Source organism: Anomaloglossus baeobatrachus, chromosome 4 (assembly GCF_048569485.1).
Source record: "Anomaloglossus baeobatrachus isolate aAnoBae1 chromosome 4, aAnoBae1.hap1, whole genome shotgun sequence".
Classification (NCBI taxonomy): Eukaryota; Metazoa; Chordata; class Amphibia; order Anura; family Aromobatidae; genus Anomaloglossus; species Anomaloglossus baeobatrachus.
In genome coordinates this window covers 220,722,497-220,749,843 of record NC_134356.1, presented here as the reverse complement: position 1 = coordinate 220,749,843, position 27,347 = coordinate 220,722,497, and the positions used below count along the sequence as shown (strand labels likewise).

Sequence of the window (27,347 nt, the reverse complement as noted above, 5' to 3'; positions counted from 1 at the left end):
ACTCTATCCTGTAACCGTGAGACAGAATGTCTCTCACCCATCGGTCTTGAACATGTGGCCACCAGGCGTCGCCAAAGCGGGAGAGCCTGCCACCGACCGAGGATGCGGCTAGAGGATGCCGAGAGTCATGAGGAGGCCGCCTTGGAGGTAGTGCCTCCTGCGGCCTTTTGGGGGCGTGACTTGCACCGCCACGCATAGGAGTTCCTCTGGCCTTTCTCCGGCCTGCTGGACGAAGAGGATTGGGGCTTGGCGGAGGGACGAAAGGACCGAAACCTCGATTGTATTTTCCGTTGCTGAGGTCTCTTAGGTTTGGACTGGGGTAAGGAGGAGTCCTTTCCCTTGGATTCCTTAATAATCTCATCCAATCGTTCGCCAAACAAGCGCTCGCCAGAAAACGGCAAACCGGTTAAGAACCTCTTGGAGGCAGAGTCTGCCTTCCATTCGCGCAGCCACATGGCCCTGCGGACTGCCACAGAGTTAGCGGATGCCACAGCTGTACGGCTAGCAGAGTCTAGAACTGCGTTCATGGCGTAGGAAGAAAAAGCTGACGCTTGAGAAGTCAAAAGACGCAACTTGCGGAGCAGAATTACGTGTGACAGCATTAATTTCAGCCAGACAAGCTGAGATAGCTTGGAGTGCCCACACAGCTGCAAAGGCCGGGGCAAAAGACGCGCCCGTGGCCTCATAGATGGACTTCACCAGAAGCTCTATCTGCCTGTCAGTGGCATCCTTTAGCGATGAGCCATCTGCAACCGATACCACAGATCTAGCCGCCAATCTAGAGACTGGAGGATCCACCTTGGGACATTGAGCCCAACCCTTAACGACTTCAGAGGGGAAGGGGTAACGCGTGTCAGTGAACCGCTCTGGGCTTCTGGACAGCGTCTCTGAAGTTCGAGTGATCGAAAAACGCATTAAGTGTATGTTTGGGGAACCGAAACTGGTGTTTCTCCTGCTGAGACGCCGACTCCTCTACAGGAGGAGGCGGGGGTGAGAGATCCAACACCTGGTTGATGGACGAGATAAGATCATTCACTAAGGCGTCCCCTTCATGTGTATCAAGGTTAAGGGCGACGTCCGGGTCAGAGCCCTGAGCTGCGACGTCCGCCTCGTCCTCCAGAGAGTCCTCAAGCTGGGAACCCGAGCAGCGTGAAGAATTCGGTGAAGATTCCCAGCAAGCCCGCTTAGCCGGTCTAGGACTGTGGTCCGGGCAGGAGTCCTCCACGTGGGACCTAGGGCCCAACCTGGGAGCGCGCTGCGGCGCGGACCGAGAGGGGCCTGGAGGCGACAATCCAACAGGGGCCGGGGCCTGTGTAAGGACCGGTCTGGACTGCAAAGCTTCTAGCAGCTTGGCAGACCATTTGTCCATAGACTGAGCCATGGATTGTGAAAGTGACTCAGTCTCTCAGCAAAAGAGGCAAACTCTGTCCCTGCCGCCTGGACAGGGGGAGCAGGGGGGTCTACATGAGCCGAGGGGTCCACTAGTGACCGAGGCTCCGGCTGAGCAATCGAAACAGGGGTCGAGCATTGCTCACAGTGAGGGTAGGTGGAACCCGCAGGTAACATAGCCCCACAAGAGGTACAGGCCGCAAAAAAAACCCTGTGCCTTAACAGCTTTGCTCCTTGTGGACGACATGCTGTCTCCTAGGAGAATGATCACTGAGGGTATATGGGCAAAAAAGGGTATACAGCCCGACCGAACAGAAATATATATATATAAATATGTATCTATTCCGGCACCCTAGGGGGGACCAGCACCGGGTGACCGGTGTGGCTTACCGACCGCTAACAAGCGGCGTGTGTGTGTCCTCCAGATTCCCTGCCTTAGGTCCCCCGGAGCTGCAGAGCTGTTCCTGAGAATCCTCCACCGGCAGAATGCCCAAAAAAATGGCTGCCGGAGCTCTCAGGGGAGGAGTGGAGCCGTGGGCGGCGCCAGGAAAGTGCGGGAATCTGGGGTCCCCACAGTGATCAGTGAGGGGGGAGGAAACATGCAGGATGCTCCAGCCCTCACATCCGACGTCAGGTCGGCAGTCCCGCCCTTACCCCTGACAGGCAGGCCCGGGGGCGGGATTTTTGCGACTAGGCCTCGATGAAGCCGGGGACTAAATTTGAGACCGCGCCCGACAAGCAGGCACGGTCGGCGCGGAAGTCCGCCGGCCTTCTCAATTCAGCAGCTGCCGCAGCGTCCGGGAAGAAGGTACGCTCCACACAGTCCCCAATGGGGACACAGAGTACCTTAGAGTTGCAGGGCCCGGTCCCTGAGGTTGAATAGACTCCGGTCCGGCAGATTCCCACAGGGGCTGCGGAGGGAGCACGGTCCCAGTAAATGGATAACCGCTCAGGATCCCACTTCTCCCAGAGCCGCTAAGGGATGGTGAAGGAGACGGCATGAGGCTCCAGCCTTTGTACCCGCAATGGGTACCTCAACCTTAACAACACCGCCGACGTAGTGGGGTGAGAAGGGAACATGCCGGGGGCCCTCTTTTCTTCCAACCGACATAACTAATATGAGAATGCATGAGTGGATGTGTGCCTCCTTCCACACAAAGCATAAAACTGAGGAGCCCGTGATCCACGGGAGGGTGTATAGGCAGAGGGGAGGGGTTACACTTTTTTAAGTGTAATACTTTGTGTGGCCTCCGGAGGCAGAAGCTATACACCCAATTGTCTGGGTCTCCCAATGGAGCGACAAAGAAATGTGTTTTGTATGTATTTTAGAGTGTCAAACAAATTAATTGAATTTACATTAATTCCTATGAAAATAATTTCTTCGGTTTTCATTGATTGTATTCAGACTGATTATCAACGAAAACCGAGGTATCACGGTGTTCTGATCTCATATTTTGGCATATTCACAGGCGCGACCAGTAAAAAAGTGGCAGACTCCTGCTATTCACATAACTGGATGAGGGCATGGTCTTTGAAAGGAGCAGATGATTTGTTTTGTTTTAGGGGGTGGTGAAGATGTAATTGTTTATTTTCTTCCATACAAAAAAAAAAAAAAAAAAAAATAAGTGTGTCATTGCATTGCAAGGCTTTTAACATTATCTTTCAGGAGACTGCGCTGTAATGAAGCTTGTATTTTGCACTACATCATATACCTTGGGTGCAAAAAAAACAAACAAAATAAATAAAATAATTTTATTAGGAGTTGAGTCTGGCAGAGTCTAAAAAGTGTTCAATGACAGCAAGCATGGGTCATAATCATGAAGGTGTCAATGAAGAGACAGAGGAAATGACTCTCTTTGCTATAGACTACTAACATCAAAACTGGGGCTACACAGCGACCGCGACTCAAAAATCATGAGACAAAGACCTTATTTAGAACTGCGATTGCCTGTAAATAACAGCCAAGTTGCACACAAGTCGCTTGTGACTAAGGCTATGTGCGCACGTTGCGTACAAGCCCTGCAGAAATTTCTGCAGCGATCTGAAGAGCACATGTGCGCTTTAGATCGCTGCAGAAATGTCCGTAGTGAGCGCTGATTCCATGCGCTCTGCCTGCAGCTCCTGCCATAGACAGAGCAGGAGCTGCCGGCAAAGCGCAGGAAAGAAGTGACATGTCACTTCTTTTTGCGCAGCGCTTCGGCAGTAGCCGAAGCGCTGCGCTCTTAAACGCCACGTGCGCACGGCCCCTGCACAGTCTCCATAGATTGTGCAGGGGACGCAGGACGCATGCAGTTACGCTGCGCTACAAAGCGCAGCGTAACTGCATGTTTTTACGCGACGTGCGCACATAGCCTTACATTTAAGTCTATGACAAGTATTTTGCTTGCAACTAGTGACACAATCCAACACATTTGGAAACATTTCTGACACTGTTGCAGTATGCTGGAGGTCATAACGTGACATTACAAACCAATGTTGCAATGTGTCGCTGCGATTTCAGCGTTGCGCACTAAGTCACCATGTAGCCCTAGCCTTAAGGCCCTGTGCGCACTGGAAAATGGAATTTTCTTAAGAAAATTCCGCAGGGTCTGAAAGATTACCGCACCCGCGGTAAAAGACCGTGGCAAACCGCACCCGAAAACCGCATGCGGTTTGCCGCGGTTTTACCGCTGTATTGCCGCGGGTTGGTACATGTGTTGGCTCACATCACAAACTCGATTTCTCCAGCGATGCTCTAGGAGGGCCGAGCGCCTATGGAGGAAATCCCGCACACCAGAAAACTTCATCCACTACAAGTTCATGTTAAGGACCTACAACTCTTCCCTTCACCTTGCCAAACAGACCTACTTCACCACCCTTATCTCCTCACTATCCAACAATCCAAAAAATCTCTTCGACACCTTTCACTCCCTCCTCAGTCCCAAAGCACAGACCCCTATCACAGACCTTCATGCTGATGACCTGGCCTCGTATTTCACAGAGAAAACATCCGCCGAGAGATCAGCTCCCAGCCACCAAGTTTTGTGAATCCCATCCAGCTCACTTTCCACATTTGACCAAGTCACAGAGGAGGAAGTCTACAGGCTCCTCTCTTCTTCTCGTCCCACCACTTGCCCTACTGATCCCTTTCCCTCACACCTACTCCAGACACTCTCTCCGGTTGTCACCACTCACCCATCTAAAATCTTCAATCTCTCTTCTGGTATCTTCCCCTGTTCCCTCAAACACTATCATTACTCCGTTATTAAAAAAACCTTCCCTTGATCCGTCCTGCACAAGCAACTACAGACCAGTCTCCAATCTCTCCTTCATCTCTAAACTCTTGGAGCGCCTGGTCTACTCTCATCTCACCCACTACCTTTCCACTCACTCTCTTCTAGATCCTTTACAGTCTGGCTTCCGCCCTTTATACTCAACAGAAACTGCCCTTGTCAAAGTGACCAATGACCTATTGACAGCAAAACGTAAAGGTGACCACTCTCTGCTTATTCTTCTTGACCTTTCTGCCGCCTTCGACACTGTTGACCACCATCTCCTTCTCTCTATGCTCCATTCTATTGGCCTAAAGGACACTGTTCTTTCCTGGTTCTCTTCCTATCTTTCTGACCGCTCATTCAGCGTATCATTTGCTGGCTCCACATCTTCTCCTCTTACTCTCACTGTTGGGGTCCCTCAAGGTTCAGTCCTCGGCCCTCTTCTTTTCTCCCTGTACACTGCCCAAATTGGAATGACCATCAGCAGATTTGGCTTTCAGTACCATCTTTATGCTGATGACACAGATATACACCTCATCCCCTGAGCTCACCCCCGCTGTACTACAGAACACAAGTGACTGCCTGACTGCAGTTTGCAACATCATGTCTGCTCTCTATCTGAAACTTAACCTTTCCAAAACTGAACTTCTGCTAACACAGAGGGAGGAACAACAGGCAGGGGGCGTGAATCCATATGAATACCCACCCACAGATTATGTGCTCAGTTGCAAACGCCAATCAAAAAGCTGCTGATTTTTTAAATTTACAGTCTTGGATTTGAAAACCTAAACAACAGAGCTGACCACTAATGGTATGTATAGAATCAGCCTGATAGTGCCTGTATAGCACTGGCTTTAGGTTATATACAAAAATCCTGGTGACTGGTTCCCTTTAAGGGGTACAAATGTTGTGCACAAGTCTTCAGCTCCAATCTTGTCTGTTACAGCCAACACAAACTGATGTCTCGGGCTTAACCCCTTTTGCTCCCCTTCTTCCGAGAGCCGTAATTGTTTTTATTTTTCCATCAATCTTGCCATGTAAGGGCTTGTTTTTTGCGGGACGAGTTGTACTTTTAAATGAAACCATAAGTTTTACCATATAGTGTACTGGAAAATAGCAAAAAAATTCCAAGTGCGAAAAAATTGCAAAAGAAGGGAATTTTGTTACTTACCGTAAATTCCTTTTCTTCTAGCTCCTATTGGGAGACCCAGACGATTGGGTGTATAGCTACTGCCTCCGGAGGCCACACAAAGCATTACACTAAAAAGTGTAAGGCCCCTCCCCTTCTGGCTATACACCCCCAGTGGGATCACTGGCTCACCAGTTTTAGTGCAAAAGCAAGAAGGAGGAAAGCCAATAACTGGTTTAAACAAATTCACTCCGAAGTAACATCGGAGAACTGAAAACCATTCAACATGAACAACATGTGGACCCGAAAAACCAACCCAAAAATCCCGAAGGACAACAGGGCGGGTGCTGGGTCTCCCAATAGGAGCTAGAAGAAAAGGAATTTACGGTAAGTAACAAAATTCCCTTCTTCTTCGGCGCTCCATTGGGAGACCCAGACGATTGGGACGTCCAAAAGCTGTCCCTGGGTGGGTAAAGAAATACCTCATGTTAGAGCTGCAAAGACAGCCCTCCCCTACGGGGAGGCAACTGTCGCCTGCAGGACTCTTCTACCTAGGCTGGCATCCGCCGAAGCATAGGTATGCACCTGATAATGTTTGGTGAAAGTGTGCAGACTCGACCAGGTAGCTGCCTGGCACACCTGTTGAGCCGTAGCCTGGTGTCGTAATGCCCAGGACGCACCCACGGCTCTGGTAGAATGGGCCTTCAGCCCTGATGGAACCGGAAGCTCAGTAGAACGGTAGGCTTCAAGAATTGGTTCCTTGATCCATCGAGCCAGGGTGGCTTTGGAAGCCTGCGACCCTTTGCGCTGACCAGCGACAAGTATAAAGAGTGCATCCGAGCGGCGCAGGGGCACCGTGCGGGAAAAGTAGATTCTGAGCGCTCTCATCAGATCCAACAAATGCAAATCCAATGCATATCGATGAACTGGATGAGGACAAAAGGAAGGTAAGGAGATATCCTGACTGAGATGAAAAGGGGGATACCACCTTAGGGAGAAACCCCGTAATCAGGCGCAGCACTACCTTGTCTTGGTGAAACACCAGGAAAGGAGCTTTGGATGACCGCGCTGCTAGCTCGGACACTCTCTGAAGAGACGTGACCGTTAGCAAAAAAGCCACTTTCTGTGACAGTCGAGAAAGTGAAAAAACATCCCTCAGAGGCCCCAAGGGCGGCTCCTGGAGAGCAATAAGTACCCTGTGCAGATCCCATGGGTCTAACGGCCTCTTGTACGGAGGGAGAATGCGACCAACCCCCTGCAGGAACGTGCGTACCTGAGGAAGTCGTACTATGCGATTCTGAAAGAATACAGACAGCGCTGGGACTCGTCCGTTAAGGGAGCCGAGCGACAAACCTTTTCCCAAACCAGATTGCAGGAAGGAAGGAAAAGTAGGCAATGCAAATGTCCAGGGAGACACTCCCTGAGCAGAGCGCTAAGAGAAGAATATCTTCCACGTCTTGTGGTAGATCCTGGCAGACGTCAGCTTCCTAGCCCGTCTCATGGTGGCAATGACGACTTGAGATAATCCTGAAGACGCTAGAATCCCGGACTCGATGGCCACACAGTCAGGATCAGGGCCGTAGAATTCAGTGGAAAAAACGGCCCTTGGGACAGTAAGTCTGGCCGGTCTGAGAGTGCCCACGGTTGGCCGACCGTGAGATGCCCCAGATCCGGGAACCACGACCTCCTCGGCCAGTCTGGGACGACGAGGATGGCGCGGCGGCAAGCGGAGCTAAGCTTGCGTAGCACTCTGGCAACAGTGCCAGAGGTAGAACACATAGGGTAGCTGGAACTGCGACCAATCCTGAACTAAGGCGCCTGCCGCCAGAGCTCTTTGCTCGTGAGACCGCGCCATGCAAATCGGGACCTTGTTGTTGTGTCGAGACGCCATTAGGTCGACGTCCGGCATCCCCCAGCGGCTACAGATTGCCTGACACCATTCTGGGTGCAGAGGCCATTCCCCTGCGTCCATACCCAGGCGACTGAAGAAGTCTGCTTCCCAATTTCCTACGCCCGGGATGTGAACTGCGGATATGGTGGATGCTCTGTCCCCCACCCACATCAGAATCCGCCGGATTGCCAGGTAGGCTTGGCGATGCGTGTTCCGCCTTGGTGGGCGATGTCTGCCACCGCTGTGGAATTGTCCGACTGAATTCGGATCTGTTTTCCTTCCAGCCACTGCTGGAAGGCTTGCAGGGCAAGATACACTGCCCCGATTTCCAGAACATTGATCTGACGGATGGACTCCATGACCGTCTGAGAAGGGAAACGTTCCTGTCTAGGGACGTCGACTCCCCAACCCATTGGCAAGCATGTCCCATTGAAGTGGACGCAGATGAAACTGCGCGAAAGTGACTGCCTGTGCATGAGACGTCTTAAGGGGTGTGACTGGCCTTGAAGGAGAGACTGCACCCCCGTCTGTAGTGAACGCTGCTTGTCCAGCGGAAGCTTCACTACCGCTGAGAGAGTGTGAAACTCTATGCTCAGATATGTCGGCGATTGGGTCAGTGCCCGATGTAACCTTGAAAAGTTGATGATCCACCCGAAACTTTGGAGAGTCTCCAGCGCCACGTTCAGGCTGCGTTGGCATGCCTCTTGAGAGGGTGCCTTGACAAGTGGATCGTTCCAGTAAGGATCACAGAGTGACCCTGAGAGTGCAGGACTGCTCCCACTGCTGCCCTGAACCTGGCGAAAACCCGTGGGGCTGTCGCTAGACCGAAGGGCAGGGCTACGCACTGAAGATGCTCGTCTTCAATAACGAAAACGTAGCACACGCTGGTGCTCTGGAGCAATCGGCACGTGGAGATAGGCATTCTGATGTCTATTGATGCTAGGAAGTCTCCTTGCGACATTGAGGCAATGACGGAGCGGAGGGTTACATCCGGAACCGCCTGGCCTTCACGTGCTTGGTGAGCAGTGTTAGGTCCAGAACGGAACGGAAAAAGCCACCCCTTTTTTGGCACCCCAATCAGATTGGAGGAAAAAAACGTGTCTTGTTCCTGAAGAGGAACAGGGATTACCACTTCTGCCTGCAGAAGAGCAACGGCTCGGTGGGGGGAGGGGGGGAGAAGTGCTGAAGAATCGCGTCGGAGGACGAGAACAGAGTTCTATCCTGTACACGTGAGACAAAATGTCTCTCACCCACCGGTCTGTGACCTGTGGCAGTTAAATATCCCCAAGCGGGAGATTCTGCCACCAACCGCGGATGCGGAGAGAGAGAGCTGACAGTCATGAGGAGACCGCCTTGGTAGCGGTTCCTCCTGCTGCCTTCCTTGGGCGTGATTGAGCCCGGCCGGAATCTGAGCCCCTCTGAGCCTTTTGAGCCCTTTTGGACGAGGACAACTGGGACCTGCCCGAGCCTGGGAAGGACCAACCTCGACTGTCCCTCCAGGACAGCATTACTAGGGTAAGTTGCAATGCAGACATTGCGAGGTTAAGGACACCACCTGCGGCACAGATGCACATGTGCTCAAGACCAGCTGCGCAAGCGCAGCTGAAAGAGGTTAGAGTGCCCATACGGCTGCGAATGCCGGAGCAACCGACACGCTGATAGCTTCACAGACAGACTTCAACCAGAGGTCCATCTGTCTGTGAATGGTATCTTTAAGTGAAGTCCCATCTTCACTGCAACTATGGATCTAGCCGCAAGTCTGGAGATTGGGGGATCCATTTGGACCCTGGGTCTAGCGCTTTACCACGTCAGGTGAAAGGGATAACGTGTATCCTTAAAACGTTTGGAGAAAACGCTTATCTGGTAAGCGTGGTGTTTCTGAACTGCTTCTCTGAAGTCAGCGCCAGAAAAGAAGGGAATTTTGTTACTTACCGTAAATTCCTTTTCTTCTAGCTCTTATTGGGAGACCCAGACGATTGGGTGTATAGCACTGCCTCCGGAGGCCACACAAAGCAATTACACTAAAAAGTGTAAGGCCCCTCCCCTTCTGGCTATACACCCCCAGTGGGATCACTGGCTCACCAGTTTTAGTGCAAAAGCAAGAAGGAGGAAAGCCAATAACTGGTTTAAACAAATTCACTCCGAGTAACATCGGAGAACTGAAAACCGTTCAACATGAACAACATGTGTACCCGCAAACAAACCAAAAATCCCGAAGGACAACAGGGCGGGTGCTGGGTCTCCCAATAAGAGCTAGAAGAAAAGGAATTTACGGTAAGTAACAAAATTCCCTTCTTCTTCGGCGCTCTATTGGGAGACCCAGACGATTGGGACGTCCAAAAGCTGTCCCTGGGTGGGTAAAGAAATACCTCATGTTAGAGCTGCAAGACAGCCCTCCCCTACGGGGAGGCAACTGCCGCCTGCAGGACTCTTCTACCTAGGCTGGCGTCCGCCGAAGCATAGGTATGCACCTGATAATGTTTGGTGAAAGTGTGCAGACTCGACCAGGTAGCTGCCTGGCACACCTGTTGAGCCGTAGCCTGGTGTCGCAATGCCCAGGACGCACCCACGGCTCTGGTAGAATGGGCCTTCAGCCCTGATGGAACCGGAAGCCCAGCAGAACGGTAGGCTTCAAGAATTGGTTCTTTGATCCATCGAGCCAGGGTGGCCTTAGAAGCCTGCGACCCTTTGCGCTTACCAGCGACAAGGACAAAGAGTGCATCCGAACGGCGCAGGGGCGCCGTGCGGGAAATGTAGATTCTGAGTGCTCTCACCAGATCTAACAAATGTAAATCCTTCTCATACCGATGAACTGCATGAGGACAAAACGAAGGCAAAGAGATATCCTGATTAAGATGAAAAGAGGATACCACCTTCGGGAGAAACTCCTGAATGGGGCGCAGCACTACCTTGTCCTGGTGGAAGACCAGGAAGGGAGCCTTGGAAGACAGCGCTGCTAGCTCAGACACTCTCCGAAGAGATGTGATCGCTACCAGAAAAGCCACTTTCTGTGATAGTCTAGAAAGTGAAACCTCCCTCAGAGGCTCGAAGGGCGGCTTCTGGAGGGCAACTAGTACCCTGTTCAGATCCCATGGATCTAACGGCCGCTTGTACGGGGGAACGATATGGCAAACCCCCTGTAGGAACGTGCGCACCTTAGAAAGTCGTGCTAGACGCTTCTGAAAAAAGACGGATAGCGCCGAGACTTGTCCTTTAAGGGAGCCGAGCGACAAACCTTTTTCTAACCCAGATTGCAGGAAAGAAAGAAAGGTAGGCAATGCAAATGGCCAGGGAGACATTCCCTGAGCAGAGCACCAGGATAAGAATATCCTCCACGTTCTGTGGTAGATCTTAGCAGACGTGGGTTTCCTAGCCTGTCTCATGGTGGCAACGACCCCTTGGGGTAAGCCTGAAGACGCTAGGATCCAGGACTCAATGGCCACACAGTCAGGTTCAGGGCCGCAGAATTCCGATGGAAAAAAGGCCCTTGGGACAGTAAGTCTGGTCGGTCTGGTAGTGCCCACGGTTGGCCGACCGTGAGATGCCACAGATCCGGATACCACGCCCTCCTCGGCCAGTCTGGAGCGACGAGTATGACGCGGCTGCAGTCGGATCTGATCTTGCGTAACACTCTGGGCAAGAGTGCCAGAGGTGGAAACACATAAGGGAGCCGGAACTGCGACCAATCTTGCACTAGGGCGTCTGCTGCTAGAGCTCTTTGATCGCGAGACCGTGCCATGAAGGTTGGGACCTTGTTGTTGTGCCGGGACGCCATTAGGTCGACGTCCGGCCTTCCCCATCGGCGACAGATTTCCTGAAACACGTCCGGGTGAAGGGACCATTCCCCTGCGTCCATGCCCTGGCGACTGAGGAAGTCTGCTTCCCAGTTTTCTACGCCGGGGATGTGAACCGCGGATATGGTGGAGGCCGTGGCTTCCACCCACATCATAATCCGTCGGACTTCCTGGAAGGCTTGCCGACTGCGTGTCCCCCCTTGGTGATTGATGTATGCCACCGCTGTGGAGTTGTCCGATTGAATTCGGATCTGCTTCCCTTCCAGCCACTGTTGGAAGGCTAGTAGGGCAAGATACACTGCTCTGATTTCCAGAACATTGATCTGAAGGGTGGACTCCTGCTGAGTCCACGTACCCTGAGCCCTGTGGTGGAGAAACACTGCTCCCCACCCTGACAGACTCGCGTCTGTCGTGACCACCGCCCAGGACGGTGGTAGGAAGGATCTTCCCTGTGATAATGAGGTGGAAAGGAGCCACCACTGCAGAGAGTCCTTGGCCGTCTGGGAAAGGGAGACTTTCCTGTCCAGGGATGTTGACTTCCCGTCCCATTGGCGGAGAATGTCCCATTGAAGGGGACGCAGATGAAACTGTGCAAACGGAACCGCCTCTATTGCCGCCACCATCTTCCCGAGGAAGTGCATGAGGCGTCTTAAGGAGTGCGACTGACTTTGAAGGAGAGCCTGCACCCCAGTCTGTAGAGACCGCTGCTTGTCCAGCGGAAGCTTCACTATCGCTGAGAGAGTATGAAACTCCATGCCAAGATACGTTAGTGATTGGGTCGGTGACAGATTTGACTTTGGGAAGTTGATGATCCACCCGAACGCCTGGAGAGTCTCCAGTGCAACACTCAGGCTGAGTTGGCATGCCTCTTGAGAGGGTGCCTTGACCAGTAGATCGTCCAAGTAAGGGATCACAGAGTGTCCGTGAGAGTGCAAGACTGCTACCACTGCCGCCATGATCTTGGTGAACACCCGAGGGGCTGTCGCCAGACCAAATGGCAGAGCTACGAACTGAAGATGGTCGTCTCCTATCACGAAGCGTAGAAAGCGTTGGTGCTCTGTAGCAATCGGCACGTGGAGATAAGCATCTTTGATGTCTATTGATGCTAGGAAATCTCCTTGAGACATTGAGGCAATGACTGAGCGGAGGGATTCCATCCGGAACCGCCTGGCGTTCACATGCTTGTTGAGCAGTTTTAGGTCCAGAACAGGACGGAAGGAGCCGTCCTTTTTTGGAACGACAAAGAGATTGGAGTAAAATCCTCGCCCCCGTTCCTGAGGGGGGACAGGGATCACGACTCCTTCTGCTCTTAGAGAGTCCACCGCCTGCAGCAGGGCATCTGCTCGGTTGGGGTGTGGGGAGGTTCTGAAGAACCGAAGTGGAGGCCGAGAACTGAACTCGATTCTGTACCCGCGAGACAAAATGTCTGTTACCCACCGGTCGTTGACCTGTGACAGCCAAATGTCGCAAAAGCGGGAGAGCCTGCCACCGACCGAGGATGCGGAGGGAGGAGGCCGAAAGTCATGAGGTAGCCGCTTTGGAAGCGGTTCCTCCATTTGCTTTCCTGGGGCGTGAGTGAGCCCGCCAGGAATCTGAGCTCCCTTGTTCTTTCTGAGTCCTTTTGGACGAGGAGAATTGGGCCTTGCCCGAGCCTCGAAAGGAGCGAAACCTCGACTGCCACTTTTTCTGTTGAGGTTTACTTGCTCTGGGCTGTGGTAAGGAAGAGTCCTTACCCTTGGACTGTTTTATGATTTCAGCCAATGGCTCACCAAACAGTCTGTCTCTAGATAATGGCAAGCTGGTTAAGCATTTTTTGGAACCAGCATCCGCTTTCCAGTCCTTTAACCACAAGGCTCTGCGCAAAACCACAGAATTGGCGGACGCCATAGCGGTACGGCTCGTAGATTCTAGGACAGCATTGATAGCATAGGTCGCAAACGCAGACATTTGCGAAGTTAGGGACGCCACCTGCGGTACTGATGGATGTATGACAGCATCCACCTGTGCTAAACCAGCTGAAATAGCTTGGAGTGCCCACACGGCCGCGAATGCTGGAGCAAACGACGCGCCGATAGCTTCATAGACAGATTTCAACCAAAGGTCCATCTGTCTGTCGTTGGCATCTTTAAGTGAAGCGCCATCCTCTACTGCGACTATGGATCTAGCCGCAAGCTTGGAAATTGGGGGATCCACCTTTGGACACTGGGTCCAGCGTTTGGCCACCTCAGAGGGAAAAGGATAACGGGTATCCTTAGAACGTTTAGAGAAACGCTTGTCTGGGTGAGCGTCGTGTTTCTGGATTGATTCTCTGAAGTCAGAGTGGTCCAAAAAAGCACTTAATTTACGCTTGGGATACAGGAAATGGAACTTCTCCTGCTGTGCAGCTGCCTCCTCTGCTGAAGGAGCTGGGGGAGAAATATCCAACAGCCTATTAATTGCCGATATAAGGTCATTAACCATGGCGTCACCATCAGGGGCATCCAGATTGAGAGGGGCCTCAGGATTAGAATCCTGATCACCGTCCTCAGTCTCATCACAGAGAGACTCTGCTCGCTGAGACCCTGAGCAGTGTGATGACGTCGAGGGTCTTTCCCAGCGAGCTCGCTTAGGCTGCCTGGGACTGTCATCTGAGTCAGAGACTTCAGCCTGTGATGCTTGAGACCCCCTTGAAGTACGGATTAGTTCCAACTGAGGGGGACCGGGGAACATAGGCACAGCAGTGTCCATGGTCTGAGTAACTGGCCTGGACTGCAAGGTCTCCAGGATTTTTGTCATAGTCACAGACATTTTATCGGCAAAAACTGCAAAGTCTGTCCCCGTCACCGGGGCAGGGTTCACAGGCGTCTCTGCCTGGGCCACTACCACCATAGGCTCTGGCTGACGAAGTGCCACTGGGACTGAACATTGCACACAATGAGAGTCATTGGAGCCTGCTGGTAGATTAGCCCCACATGCTGTACAAGCAGTGTACACAGCCCGTGCCTTGGCACCCTTGCGTTTTGCGGATGACATGTTGCTGCCTCCTCAGAGCAGTACAGGGTGTCCAGCCAAGAAGCGACCTTACAGTGCAACTATATATATATATATATATATATATATATATATGGTACCAAGAAAAAAGTACACTAATATAACACTGAGGCACTAGTGGGGCCAGCACTAATGTGCTGCTTACCGCCCGCTTAGGAGCGGGTGTGTGGTCGCCGAAATCCCTTTAGTCTGGGTCTCCCAGAGCCTGCTGCCTTTCCCCAGCCAGACTGCATGTGTAATGGCTGCCGGCGTCCTTGTGGAGAGGGGGGGCGGGCCCTGGGCGTATACAGACGAAGAGCGGGAAGCCTGCTTCCCACTGTGCCTAGTGAGAGGGCTGGAGCATGTAAATAAAGCTCCAGCCCTCGGCGCTGCCGATTGAGCAGCGTCTCTCCCCTACCCTGATTGACAGGGTGGGGGCGGGAACGAAGCGGCGCTAGGCCGCAGAAGCCGGGGGCTAAAGTTAGAAGCGCCGCCGCCGTAAAAGCGCGGTCGGCGCAAAGTCCCCGGCGCACCACAAGTCGCAGCTGCGCCGCCGCTCCAGGAGCGGTCGGCGCAGTAGTTCCCAACATGTAACGTCACTCAGCAAAGCTGCAGTGACCTAACCCCAGCGCACAGCGCTACTGTCCCCGGCGCACTATAACGCTCAGCAAGCCTTGAGAGTGTCCGTGCCTGCCGGGGACACAGAGTACCTGAAAGTTGCAGGGCCTTGTCCCTGAACGGCACTCCCGCTCCAAATCCAGCAGGTTCTCTGGGTCTGTGGATGGAGCCCGGCCCCAGGGCTTGGGGGCCGGCAAGATCCCACTTCCACAGGGCCCTCCAGGGGATGTGGAAGGAAAACAGCATGTGGGCTCCAGCCTCTGTACCAGCAATAGGTACCTCAACCTTACAAGCACCACCGCGGGTGAGAAGGGAGCATGCTGGGGGCCCCATATGGGCCCTCTTTTCTTCCATCCGATATAGCCAGCAGCTACTGCTGACTACAAACAGTGGAGCTATGCGTGGATGTCTGACCTCCTTCGCACAAAGCAGAAAACTGGTGAGCCAGTGATCCCACTGGGGGTGTATAGCCAGAAGGGGAGGGGCCTTACACTTTTTAGTGTAATTGCTTTGTGTGGCCTCCGGAGGCAGTGCTATACACCCAATCGTCTGGGTCTCCCAATAGAGCGCCGAAGAAATACTCAATATACACTTGAGATATTGAAAGAGGGATTTATCCTGCTGTGAAGCTGACCCCTCCCCTGGAGGAGTTGAGGGGGAAATACCCAACTTTCCATTGATGGACGCTATAAGATTATTCACTATAGCGTCACCATCCGGTGCATCCGGATTGAGAGCGGTCTCAAGATCAGAGTCTTGAACAGCTACGTCTGCCTCATGACACAGAGAGTACTCCTGTGGTGACCCTGACCAGTGATGAAGTCGAGGGCCAGTCCCCTGGAGCTCACTTAGGCCGTCTGGGACTGTCGTCCGTGTCAGAGCCTGCACCCTGGGATGCATGGGACCCCCCTGGAACCCTGATTTATTCCCAATCAGGGTGGCCAGGGGCATTGAATCAACCTTGGCCAAGGTCTATCTGGACTGCAAAGTCTGTAAGACATTAGTCATAATGACAGACAATAAAGCAGCGGAAACTGCAACTCCATCCCTGTCCATGGACAGGGATCACAGGTGGTCTTTTGGCTACCTGTAGCGGAGACCCCGGTTGAGCAAATGCACATACTGGGGGCCCTGGAACCGTATCACATGCAGTACAAGCAGCATAGAAAGCCTGTGCCTTGGCACCCCTGCTTTTTTGCTGTTGTTGTCTAGCCATCTAGAAGCATTAGCTAAGAATAGCGACCTTACAGTGAATGCATACAAGCATGAAGTACAAATAAACCCTTCAGCACATGTAGTACAAGCAGCCTAGAAAGCTTGTGCCTTGGCACCTTTGCTTTTCTGCTGCTGTTGTCTAGTTATTCCGGAGCATTAGCGAAGAATAGCTATATACAGTGAATGTATTGCATACGAACATGAAAATAAACACTGCAGCACATGCAATTCCAGCAGCATTGAAAGCCTGTGTCTTAGCACCCTTGCTGTTTGCTGCCGCTGGCTAGCCATCTAGGCGGGTAGACAGCCAAGAATAGCCATTACAGTGCCATGTACAGTCTGTGCTTTAGCACCGCTGCTTTTGCTGTTTCTAGGCCTGCATCCTGAATAGCGACTTCACAAAAAGTACAGCAGGACACTTCGGCATTAGTGGGTCAGCATTGCAGCTGCCGCTTACCGCCCGCACAAAAGCAGGTGTGTGGCGCCTCCTGTAACTGCTAGCTCAGCGCCTGTCTCCGTTTTCCCGCTCTGCGTGCCGGAATGGCTGCCGGCGTCCAGAGAAGAGGGGCGGGCCGAGGGCGTGCCCGAGACAAGAGCGGGAACCCGGCGTCCCACTGAGTCTAGTGAAGGGGGCTGGAGAATGCAAAGCAGACTCCAGCTCCCTGCGCTGACATACTGTACAGCGTCCCGCCCCTTCCCTGACTGGCAGGGCTGGGGGCGGGAACGAAAGGAAAACTAGGCCGCAAAGCCGGGGACTCGAGTAATAAGCGCGGCCGTCCTATGTGCACGGCCGGCGCGGAAGTCCCCGGCGCACCACAAGTCCCAGCCGCGCCACAGTGTAAAAACACCCAGCAGCGGCCGGCGCGGCCGTTCCCAATACATAAATTCACTCAGCAAAGCTGCAGTGAATAATAGCACAAGCGCTCTGCGCTGTTGTCCCTGGCGCACTAACACTCCCAGCAATGCTGGTGCGTGTGTGCGCGATGTGTACGGGGACACAGAGTACCTTAATGTCGCAGGGCCCTGTCCCTGAGGATACCCAGCTCCAAATCCAGCAGGTTCTCTGGGTCTGTGGATGGAGCCCGGTCTCAGTGCCTGGAGACCGGTAAGATCCCACTTCGCCCAGAGCCCCATCAGGGGGATGGGGAAGGAAAGCAGCATGTGGGCTCCAGCCTCCGTACCAGCAATAGGTACCTCAACCTTACAAACCGCAAGTGGGGTGAGAAGGGAGCATGCTGGGGGCCCTATATGGGCCCACTTTTCTTCCATCCGACATAGTCAGCAGCTACTGCTGACTAAACAGTGGAGCTATTGCAAGGATGTGTGCCTCCTTCGCACAAAGCTTGAAAACTGGTGAGCCAGTGATCCCACTGGGGGTGTATAGCCAGAAGGGGAGGGGCCTTACACTTTTTAGTGTAATGCTTTGTGTGGCCTCCGGAGGCAGTAGCTATACACCCAATCGTCTGGGTCTCCCAATGGAGCGCCGAAGAAAAAGTGTGATCTTACAATAGTTTTTGAGATATTTTATTCACTGTGTTCACTATATGGTAAAACTGATGTATCTATGTGATGCCTCCGGTCAGTGCGAGTTTGTAGACACCAAACATGTATAGGTTTACTTGTGTCTAAGGGGTTAAAAAAATTCACAAGCTTGTCCAAAAAAAGTGGCCCACGTTTTGCGCCATTTTCCAAAACCCGTAGCATTCTCATTTTTCGGGATCTGAGGCTCAGTGACTGCTTATTTTTTGCGTCTCGACCTGACGTTTTTAAAAGGTACCATTTTTGCGCAGATGCTATGTTTTGATCACCTGTTATTGCATTTTGCGGCGACAAAAAAAACCGTAATTTTGGGGTTTGGAATTTTTTTGCCGCTACGCCATTTACTGATCAGATTAATTGATTTTATATTTTGATAGATCGGGCATTTCTGAACGCGGTGATACCAAATGTGTATATTTTTTATTTTTTTAACCCTTTAATTTTCAATGGGGGGAAAGGGGGGTATTTGAACTTTTAGGTTTTTTTTAAATTTTTTAAAACTTTTTTTATTACTTTTTTTATTTTACTAGTCCCCCTAGGGGGCTATAGCAATCAGCAATCCGATCGCTCTGCACTATCTGCAGATCTCAGCTACAGAGCTGAGAACTGCAGATTTGGTGCTTTACTTTCAATGCCGCCTGTATTCCGGCATTGAGAGGAAGTGAGTCATGTTAGCTACAGGCATCACATGACCCTGTGCTACCATGGCAACCACCGAAAGTCACGTGATCATGTCACGTGACTGTCATGGCGGCGCATATACATATCGCTGCCAGATTTTGGCAGCGATATGTAAGGGGTTAATGGCCGCGGGTGGAAGCGATTCCACCCGAGGCTAGCAGGCACACATGTCAGCTGTTGAAAACAGCTGATATGTGCGTGGATCGCCGCCTGCACGCGGAAGGGGGCGGGGCTTAACGGCACAGATCCATGATGTACCCAGTACGTCATGGGTCGTTAAGGGGTTAACTCATGTTGTCCTTGTAAGGTTCTTGGCAATGCTCTCGAGCGTGAAGACCCGGACCTGCTGCCAGCGCGAGAATTTGTTGCAGGACACGCAGCTTGGAATAAACCTACCTATATCCCGCTGCCCCATTGAGCTCTGGATGAACAGACTCCATTCCTGACCACTGTGCAGCTGCCAGCAAATACTCTTTATTTACACAATTTCTCAACGCATCTGGAATTGGACCTGTAAAGACAGCAAAGTTACCTCTGCGGTTACTAACAATTACACCACACTGAAAACATTGGAAGAGGAGATTTTATTCACATACCTGTAATGGCTCGGCGGATTTCTTTAGCTGCCTCCTCTCTTGATTCAATTGAAGCATGTTCGCTGTACCAAGCAGTATGAGGGGTGCAGATCAAATTAGGGGCGTCTTTCAAAGGTCCCTGAGAAAAACTGCAAAAGACATGGAGCTGACACTTAAATTGCTGTTTAGTGACCATATACAACCCTCACCAGAATAGAGACTATACCTGAACGGTTCAGACTCATGGACATCTAATGCAGCACCTCGGATTCGTCCATCTTTCAACGCCTGGGCTAACGCTTTCTCATCAACAAGTCCGCCACGGGCAGTGTTTACCAAAAAACAACCCTGCCGCATCTAGAATTGGGAATAAAAGCCATATTTACTACTGCATGACTGGCAGAATTGTAATGTAACATGTGTATGTGAACCCTAAAGGACACGGTCAATTTTCTTTTTTCCTTCCCTTCCTCCGAGCCAGAACTTTTAATTTTCCTGTCGATATAGCTGTACGAGGACTTTTTCAAGCGGGAAGTTGAGGTTTTGATGAACAACGTTCATCATATAATGAAAAGAGTAACAGGAAAAATATTCCAAAAACTAAGATTGCAGGAAAAAAATGCAATTCTGCAATAGTTTTTTTGGGACTTGTTTTTACAGTGTTCATTGTGCAATAAGCATAATCTGGCAATACAAGTCAGTATGACCACAGCAATACCATAAAAAAAGTCATACATGTTTGGTAAGCGGTGAAAATAGGAAATGTGTACACTTTTTTTTTTTTACCTTTTAGGTTTCTGTAGATGGAGCTGACATTTTATGGATACCATTTTTGGGCAGTGCCTGGACTTAGTGGCGGCGATGCGCTGCCATTAAAACATTATTACCCTGATTGCCACCGCATCACGGCAACAGGAAGAGTCGGGGACACTCCGGGACCAAAAAAATGGTTATGACATTCATTCTACAGGTTAAATAATTTTAGATTTTGCTACATTAGGCTTTTACATACATGGTGATACCAATGGTAATAGGCGATACAGATTTCTAGGTCTTCTGAGCGTCACTATTGCGGTCCCGCTCACCCCCATCATGTGACCCCCGGGCTCCGTGACCCCTGAGATCCGGTGATGGCACATCAGCATCCAGCTGACCCGACAGAGGCTAGCCCCAGTCTCCGCGAGTGACTGGGCTGTGGGCAGAGTTTCACCGCTCATCACAGTCCAGCATCTTGTGCGCTCTGTCCATCATTGCAGAAAGCCACAAGCAGGAGCAATGCTGGGCTGTGACAAGTGGTGAAACTCCTCCCACGGCCCAGTCACTCAGGAAGACTGAGGCCGGCCTCGGTGATGTTGGGTCAACTGGAAATTGACGTGACATCACCGAATCTCAGAGGTCATGGAACCCGGGTTAGGTGATGGGGATGAGCAGACCGCAATAGCGCCACTCAGAAGCAGAAATCACTACACAAGATATTTGAGAAACGTCTTTATGAGCTTTACATCGATGTGGCCACTAATGCTGGGTAGTGGACCACCTCTAACATGGTAGCTAGAAGAGCCTTGAGCATCCTATGACAACTCATCAGCACCCGATCGCCTGGGCAAGAGTGCATGGTTTAAATGCCACTGTCTGCTGTATATAAAGGGTTAACAGCAGCGATGGATGCTAGTGCCGATCGCTGCTGTTAAGAGAGATGCTGACTGTAATATAGCTGGCACCTGCATTGTCTGAAGCATTTCCTGATCCCGCTGAATGACATAGTAGTACACCATGGGGAAAGGGCAAAAAAAGAGAATTTTGTTTACTTACCGTAAATTCTTTTTCTTATAGTTCCGTATTGGGAGACCCAGACATTGGGTGTATAGCTTCTGCCTCCGGAGGACACACAAAGTACTACACTAAAAAGTGTGGCTCCTCCCTCTGAGCATATACACCCCCTGGATAACAAGATCTAGCCAGTTTAGTGCAAAAGCTGAAGGAGAATAGCCACCCACAAGTAAAGACAGATCAAGAGCCGGAACAACCAGAGCCTCTGTCTACAACAACAGCCGGTGATAACATGCGGAACAAGAAACTGCCAACAGGCAACAGGGAGGGAGCTGGGTCTCCCAATACGGAACTATAAGAAAAAGAATTTACGGTAAGTAAACAAAATTCTCTTTTTCTTTATCGTTCCTATGGGAGACCCAGACATTGGGACGTCTCAAAGCAGTCCATGGGTGGGAATAAACAGAAAACTGAGAAGTAGGCGGAGCCTAACTTCACAAATGGGCGACAGCCGCCTGAAGGATGCGTCTGCCCAAGCTCGCATCTGCCAAAGCATGAGAATGCACTTGGTAGTGCTTTGAAAAGGTATGCAGGCTAGACCAAGTGGCAGCCTGACAGACCTGCTGAGCCGTAGCCTGGTGCCTGAAAGCCCAAGAGGCACCGACAGCTCTGGTCGAGTGTGCCTTGATCCCCGGCGGGGGAGGCACCTGAGTACGCTGGTCGGCATCGGATATGGCCGACCTAATCCAACGAGCTAAGGTCGGCTTAGAAGCCGAGAGGCCCTTACGCCGACCTGTGGTTAGCACAAAAAGAGAGGTGCACCGCCTAAGAACAGCGGTGCGAGACACATAGATCCGGAGCGCCCGCACCAGATCCAGAGTATGCAACGCCTTTTCAAAGCGATTAACAGGAGCCGGACAAAAGGAAGGCAGAGAAATGTCCTGGTTAAGGTGGAAAGGAGAAACCACCTTAGGGAGAAAGTCCGGAATCGGACGGAGAACCACCTTGTCTTGATGAAAACCCAAAAACGGTGACTCCGAAGAGAGCGCAGCCAAATCAGAGACTCTCCTGAGGGAAGTTATGGCCACTAGAAAGACCACTTTCTGTGAAAGTCGAGACAAAGAAACCTCCCTAAGAGGCTCAATGGGGGGTTTCTGCAAGGCCGTGAGGACCAGATTGAGGTCCCAGGGATCCAAGGGCCGCCGGTAAGGCGGAATGATGTGAGACGCACCCTGCATGAAGGTGCACACCTGAGCCAGCCGGGCGATACGCCGCTGGAACAGCACTGACAGAGCCGAGACTTGTCCCTTAAGGGAATTGAGGGATAGTCCTAGCTGTAGACCGCACTGTAGAAAGGACAGAAGGGTCGGCAAAGAAAAAGGCCAAGGAGTATGGCCGGAAGAGCGACACCAGGACAGGAAAATTCTCCAGGTCCTGTGATAGATCTTTGCCGAGGAAGACTTCCGAGCCCGAGTCATAGTGGAGATGACTTCAGGAGGAATACCAGAAGCCGTTAAGATCCAGGACTCAAGAGCCACGCCGTCAATTTGAGAGCTGCAGAATTCAGGCGGAAAAACGGACCTTGTGAGAAGGTCTGGACGGTCCGGAAGATGCCACGGCACCTCTACGGACAGATGGAGCAGGTCTGGGTACCAAGCTCGCCTGGGCCAGTCCGGTGCAATGAGGATGACCCGCCGACCCTCCATTCTGATCTTGCGCAGAACTCTGGGCAAGAGAGCTAGAGGGGGAAACACGTAGGACAGACGAAACTGGGACCAATCTTGAACCAGCGCGTCCGCTGCAAGGGCTTGAGGATCGTGGGAGCGAGCCACATAAACCGGAACCTTGTTGTTGTGCCGGGATGCCATTAGATCCACTTCCGGAGTGCTCCACTTGCGGCAGATTGACTGAAACACTGCCGGATGCAGGGACCACTCGCCACTGTCCACGGTTTGACGGCTGAGATAATCTGCTTCCCAGTTTTCCACGCCTGGGATGTGGACTGCGGATATGGTGGACTTGGAGTCCTCCGTCCATTGAAGGATGCGTTGAACCTCCAACATTGCCAGGCGACTGCGTGTCCCGCCTTGGTGATTGATGTAGGCAACCGCTGTCGCGTTGTCTGACTGGACTCGGATGTGCTTGCCCGCCAAAAGGTGGTGAAAGGCTAGGAGAGCCAGAAGCACAGCTCTGGCTTCCAGTACATTGATCGAGAGGGCTGACTCGGACGGAGTCCAAGTGCCCTGAGCTCGGTGGTGTAGACATACCGCTCCCCAGCCGGAGAGACTGGCATCCGTGGTGAGGATCACCCAGGACGGAGCCAGGAAGGAGCGTCCCTGAGACAGAGAGAGGGGCCGAAGCCACCACTGAAGGGAGCTCCTGGTCTGTGGCGACAGAGCCACTAGCCTGTGCAAGAAGGAAGTCCGCTTGTCCCAACAGCGGAGAATGTCCAGCTGCAGAGGACGCAGATGGAACTGGGCAAAGGGAACAGCCTCCATTGACGCCATCTGACCCAGCACCTGCATCAGGCGCCTGATGGAATGACGGCGGGGCCTCAGCACAGAGCGCACCGCCAGTTGGAGGGATTGCTGTCTGACTAAGGGCAGCTTCACAAGTGCCGGCAGAGTCTCGAACTGCATCCCCAGGTACGTGAGCCTCTGGGACGGAGTCAGAGTAGATTTGGGCAGATTGACAAGCCACCCGAATTGGGTTAGAGTTGCGAGAGTGAGCGAGACACTCCGCTGACAGTCCACGCTGGATGAAGCTTTGACTAGCAGGTCGTCCAGGTAAGGAATCACTGCCAACCCCTGGAGGTGCAGAACCGCAACCACTGCTGCCATGACCTTTGTGAATACTCGAGGGGCCGTGGCTAACCCGAAGGGGAGAGCCACGAATTGGAAATGTTCCTCTCCGATTGCAAAAAGTAGCCAACGCTGGTGTGAAACTGCAATTGGCACATGCAGATAGGCATCTCTGATGTCGATGGAAATCTCCTTGGGTCATTGAGGCAATGACTGATCGCAGAGACTCCATGCGAAAATGCCGCACCTGAACATGCTTGTTGAGAAGCTTGAGATCCAGGATGGGCTGGAAGGAACCGTCCTTTTTGGGGACTAGGAAGAGATTTGAGTAGAAACCTCTGAACCGTTCCCGGGCGGGAACCGGTACAATTACTCCGTTGGCCTGCAAGGATGCCACAGCCTGAGAGAAGGCGGCGGCCTTGGAGCAGGGGGGAGTTGACAGAAAAAAATCTGTTTGGTGGGCTGGAAGAGAATTCTATCCTGTAGCCGTGGGAGATTATATCCTGCACCCACTGATCGGAGACGTGTTGAAACCACACTTCGCCAAAGTGGGAGAGCCTGCCACCGACTAAGGATGTTGCTGGCGCAGCCAGATAGTCAAGAGGAGGGTGCCTTAGTGGCAGCAGCTCCTGCGGACTTCTGTGGACGCGCCTTTGTGCGCCAGTTGGATTTTTGGTCCTTGGCTGAGTTAGTGGACGAGGCCGAGGACTTAGAGGATGACCAGTTGGAGGAACGAAAGGAACGAAACCTCGACTGGTTCCTACCCTGGGCAGGTTTCCTGGTTTTAGTTTGTGGCATGGAAGTACTCTTCCCGCCAGTAGCCTCCTTAATAATTTCATCCAGTTCACCGAATAGCCTGGATCCAGCAAAAGGGAGCCCAGCAAGGTACTTCTTTGAAGAAGCATCTGCCTTCCACTCTCGAAGCCACAAGATCCTGCGGATAGCGAGGGAATTAGCCGAAGCCACCGCAGTGCGGTGAGAAGCCTCCAGCATGGCATAGGATGAAAAAGCTGAAGCTTGGGAAGTTAAGGCAACCATTTCGGGCATAGATTCCCTCGTCAGGGAATGCATCTCCTCTAGAGAAGCAGAGATGGCTTTGAGAGCCCACCCTGCTGCAAAAGATGGGGAGAACGAGGCCCCTGCCGCCTCATATACAGATTTGGCCAGAAGGTCAATCTGACGGTCAGTGGAATCTTTAAGAGAGGTGCCATCAGCCACTGATACAACAGTCTGGGCTGAGAGTCTAGACACCGGGGGGGTCTACCTTTGGTGAATGAGCCCACTCCTTGACCACCTCAGGTGGAAAGGGAAAACGGTCATCAGAACCACGCTTTGGGAAGCGTTTGTCAGGACAGGCCCTAGGCTTGGTCACAGTGGCCTGAAAACTGGAGTGGTTAAAGAACACACTCCTTGTCCTCTTAGGCAAGGTAAACTGGTGCTTTTCTGCCAGAGAGGGTTGCTCCTTTGATACTGGTGGATTGAGGTCCAGTACAGAATTAATGGACGCAATCAAATCACTAACATCTGCGTCACTTTCGGACAGATCAATGGGGCACCTGGAGGTAGCGTCCGAGCCCCCAGTAAAGGCATCCTCTTCGTCCTGCGAGTCAGCTCGTGAATCAGAGCCGCGGGACAAGGAAGGAGAGAGAACCCTGCGTCTCCTTTTAGGAGGACGGGGTCTGGGACCAGATGAGGAATCCTCTGTGAGATCCGCTGAGAGGGCCCTAGCAGCAGAGGCGCCCTGAGAAGGGGGCTGATGCATGCTCAGCAAAGTCCGGGACAGCTGTCCCATGGAGTCGGCAAAAGACTGGGAGATAGACCTGGAGAAGGATTCTACCCAAGCCGGGGGTTCAGCCACAGGAGCAGGAGCAGCCGGAGGGACCACTGTGGGTGCGATTTCAGGCTGAGGCATTGTCAGGTTAGAGCAGGCATCACAATGTGGATATGTGCTCGGTTCAGGCAGTATGAGCTTACATGCAGCGCATATTGAGTACAGCCTTGCAGCCTTGCTCCTCGTGTGAGACATGCTGCTGAAGTGGGGGCTCTGAGCCAGAATGACCCCCAGAGAGTATATAAGAAGGTCCACAACCGGAGGTTGTGGCTTACCAGCCCGTTTGTGTGCCCTCCAGATCCAATAGCCCGGACCCCCAAGCAGTTTAAGCAGGGATGCTGCAGCCAGCGCTGATCCAGAGAAAAAACGCTGAGAAAATGGCGCCGGAGCGAGGAGAGGGGGCGGGACCTGCTCTGAGAGCGGGATCTGGAGGGCCAAGGAGATTTACAGGGGAGGGGACATGTACTCAGAGAGGAGTGTCCCTCCCCTGTGCCGAACGGCCGCTGGGCGGAGCCGCACTGTCCCTCTGCATGATTGACATGCGAGGGCAGTGAAATCGAAAGTAGGCCTCCGGCGAAGCCGGGGCCTAAATTTAAGCGATGCGGCCGGCGCGCAGGCACCATCGGCGCGGTTCTCAGGCGACAGCCAGAGAACCGGCCGGAAATGTCACAAAAGTTACACAGCACACTCCCCAACCATAATAAAGTACAGGGACCCCCAGAATATAAACGTCTCAGGTACTTAGCTTGCTGAGACGCAGGGTTCCAAGTCCCCTGGGGATGAGTGCTCCGTCCAGCAGGATCCTGAAGGGCTGCGGATGGAGACCGGTCTCCTGCAAAGCATGGAGGACCGTGCTGGCTCCCACTTCAAGCCAGAGCCCGAGGGATGGTGAAGGAGCGCGGCATGTAAGGCTCCAGCCTTGTAAATCAACCTTAACAGCACCGCCGACACAGTGGGGTGAGAAGGGACATGCCGGGAGTCCAGGATTGGACCCGCTTTTCTTCAAAAACTTTCCAAAAATGAAAAATCAGATGAGAATGCATGTGTGGATGTGTGCCTCCTGAACACAAAGCAATGAACTGGCTAGATCTTGTTATCCAGGGGGTGTATATGCTCAGAGGGAGGAGCTACACTTTTTAGTGTAGTACTTTGTGTGTCCTCCGGAGGCAGAAGCTATACACCCAATGTCTGGGTCTCCCATAGGAACGATAAAGAAATAAAGTTTACAGTATACTACTAACTCACAACCACACAGGGGTTTATGTGAGGACTGGAAGTCATATTTATAATGTAAGTCTATGGAGCCTCACAGGCTTACATTGATAGAAATAGCACTGCCCCACACCGTAGTCCCTATGAAAGCCAGGAAAGTTGGGGAGCGCTCGTACGATCCAGAAGAGGACTGGAGAAACCGGAGACGACTGAACGGTATGTATTTCACTTACCTACTCTAGGCACATTTATAAAAGTTTACAGAATAAACATTTTGTTGGAAGTGGTTCTTTAAAGGGATTGTCTCACTTTCTTAAGCGGTAAATAGCTTGATGCCAGGGTTACTGGCCACCCTGCAGTCACCAAGTGGCCCTTACCGTAGTAAGGAACATGCACCCGTTGCAGGTTTTATGCTTTAGAGTAGGGATCTCAAACTCAGCTGGGTGTAAGGGCCCCATATAGAAAAAAAAAAAAATTGAGAGGGGCAGCATCCTTTGCATGACAAAGTGACATTTTTAATGAATTCATGTTTTTTTCTATACACCTTTGGATCACTTTTTTGAACATTTTTTTGCTTGTTTATTATAACGAACCTGCACCTTTTTGTTTAGTGAAGTTTATATATAAAAAAGCATTTTT

At 52.1% G+C, this 27,347-nt stretch overlaps 1 protein-coding gene across 2 annotated transcripts in view; it reads right to left on the bottom strand.

Annotated features, from left to right (window-relative positions):
• Nucleotides 1-27,347, bottom strand: part of LOC142303372 (C-terminal-binding protein 2) — a 78,474-nt gene that overhangs the window by 7,522 nt on the left and 43,605 nt on the right. For both annotated transcript variants that reach the window (XM_075344675.1, XM_075344676.1), the window contains exons 7-9: nucleotides 19,321-19,451; nucleotides 19,116-19,243; nucleotides 18,916-19,030 (exon numbers count right to left, since the gene is read on the bottom strand). In XM_075344675.1, coding sequence (XP_075200790.1) covers nucleotides 18,916-19,030; nucleotides 19,116-19,243; nucleotides 19,321-19,451 — 374 coding nt within the window. The remainder of the gene's footprint in view (nucleotides 1-18,915; nucleotides 19,031-19,115; nucleotides 19,244-19,320; nucleotides 19,452-27,347) is intronic.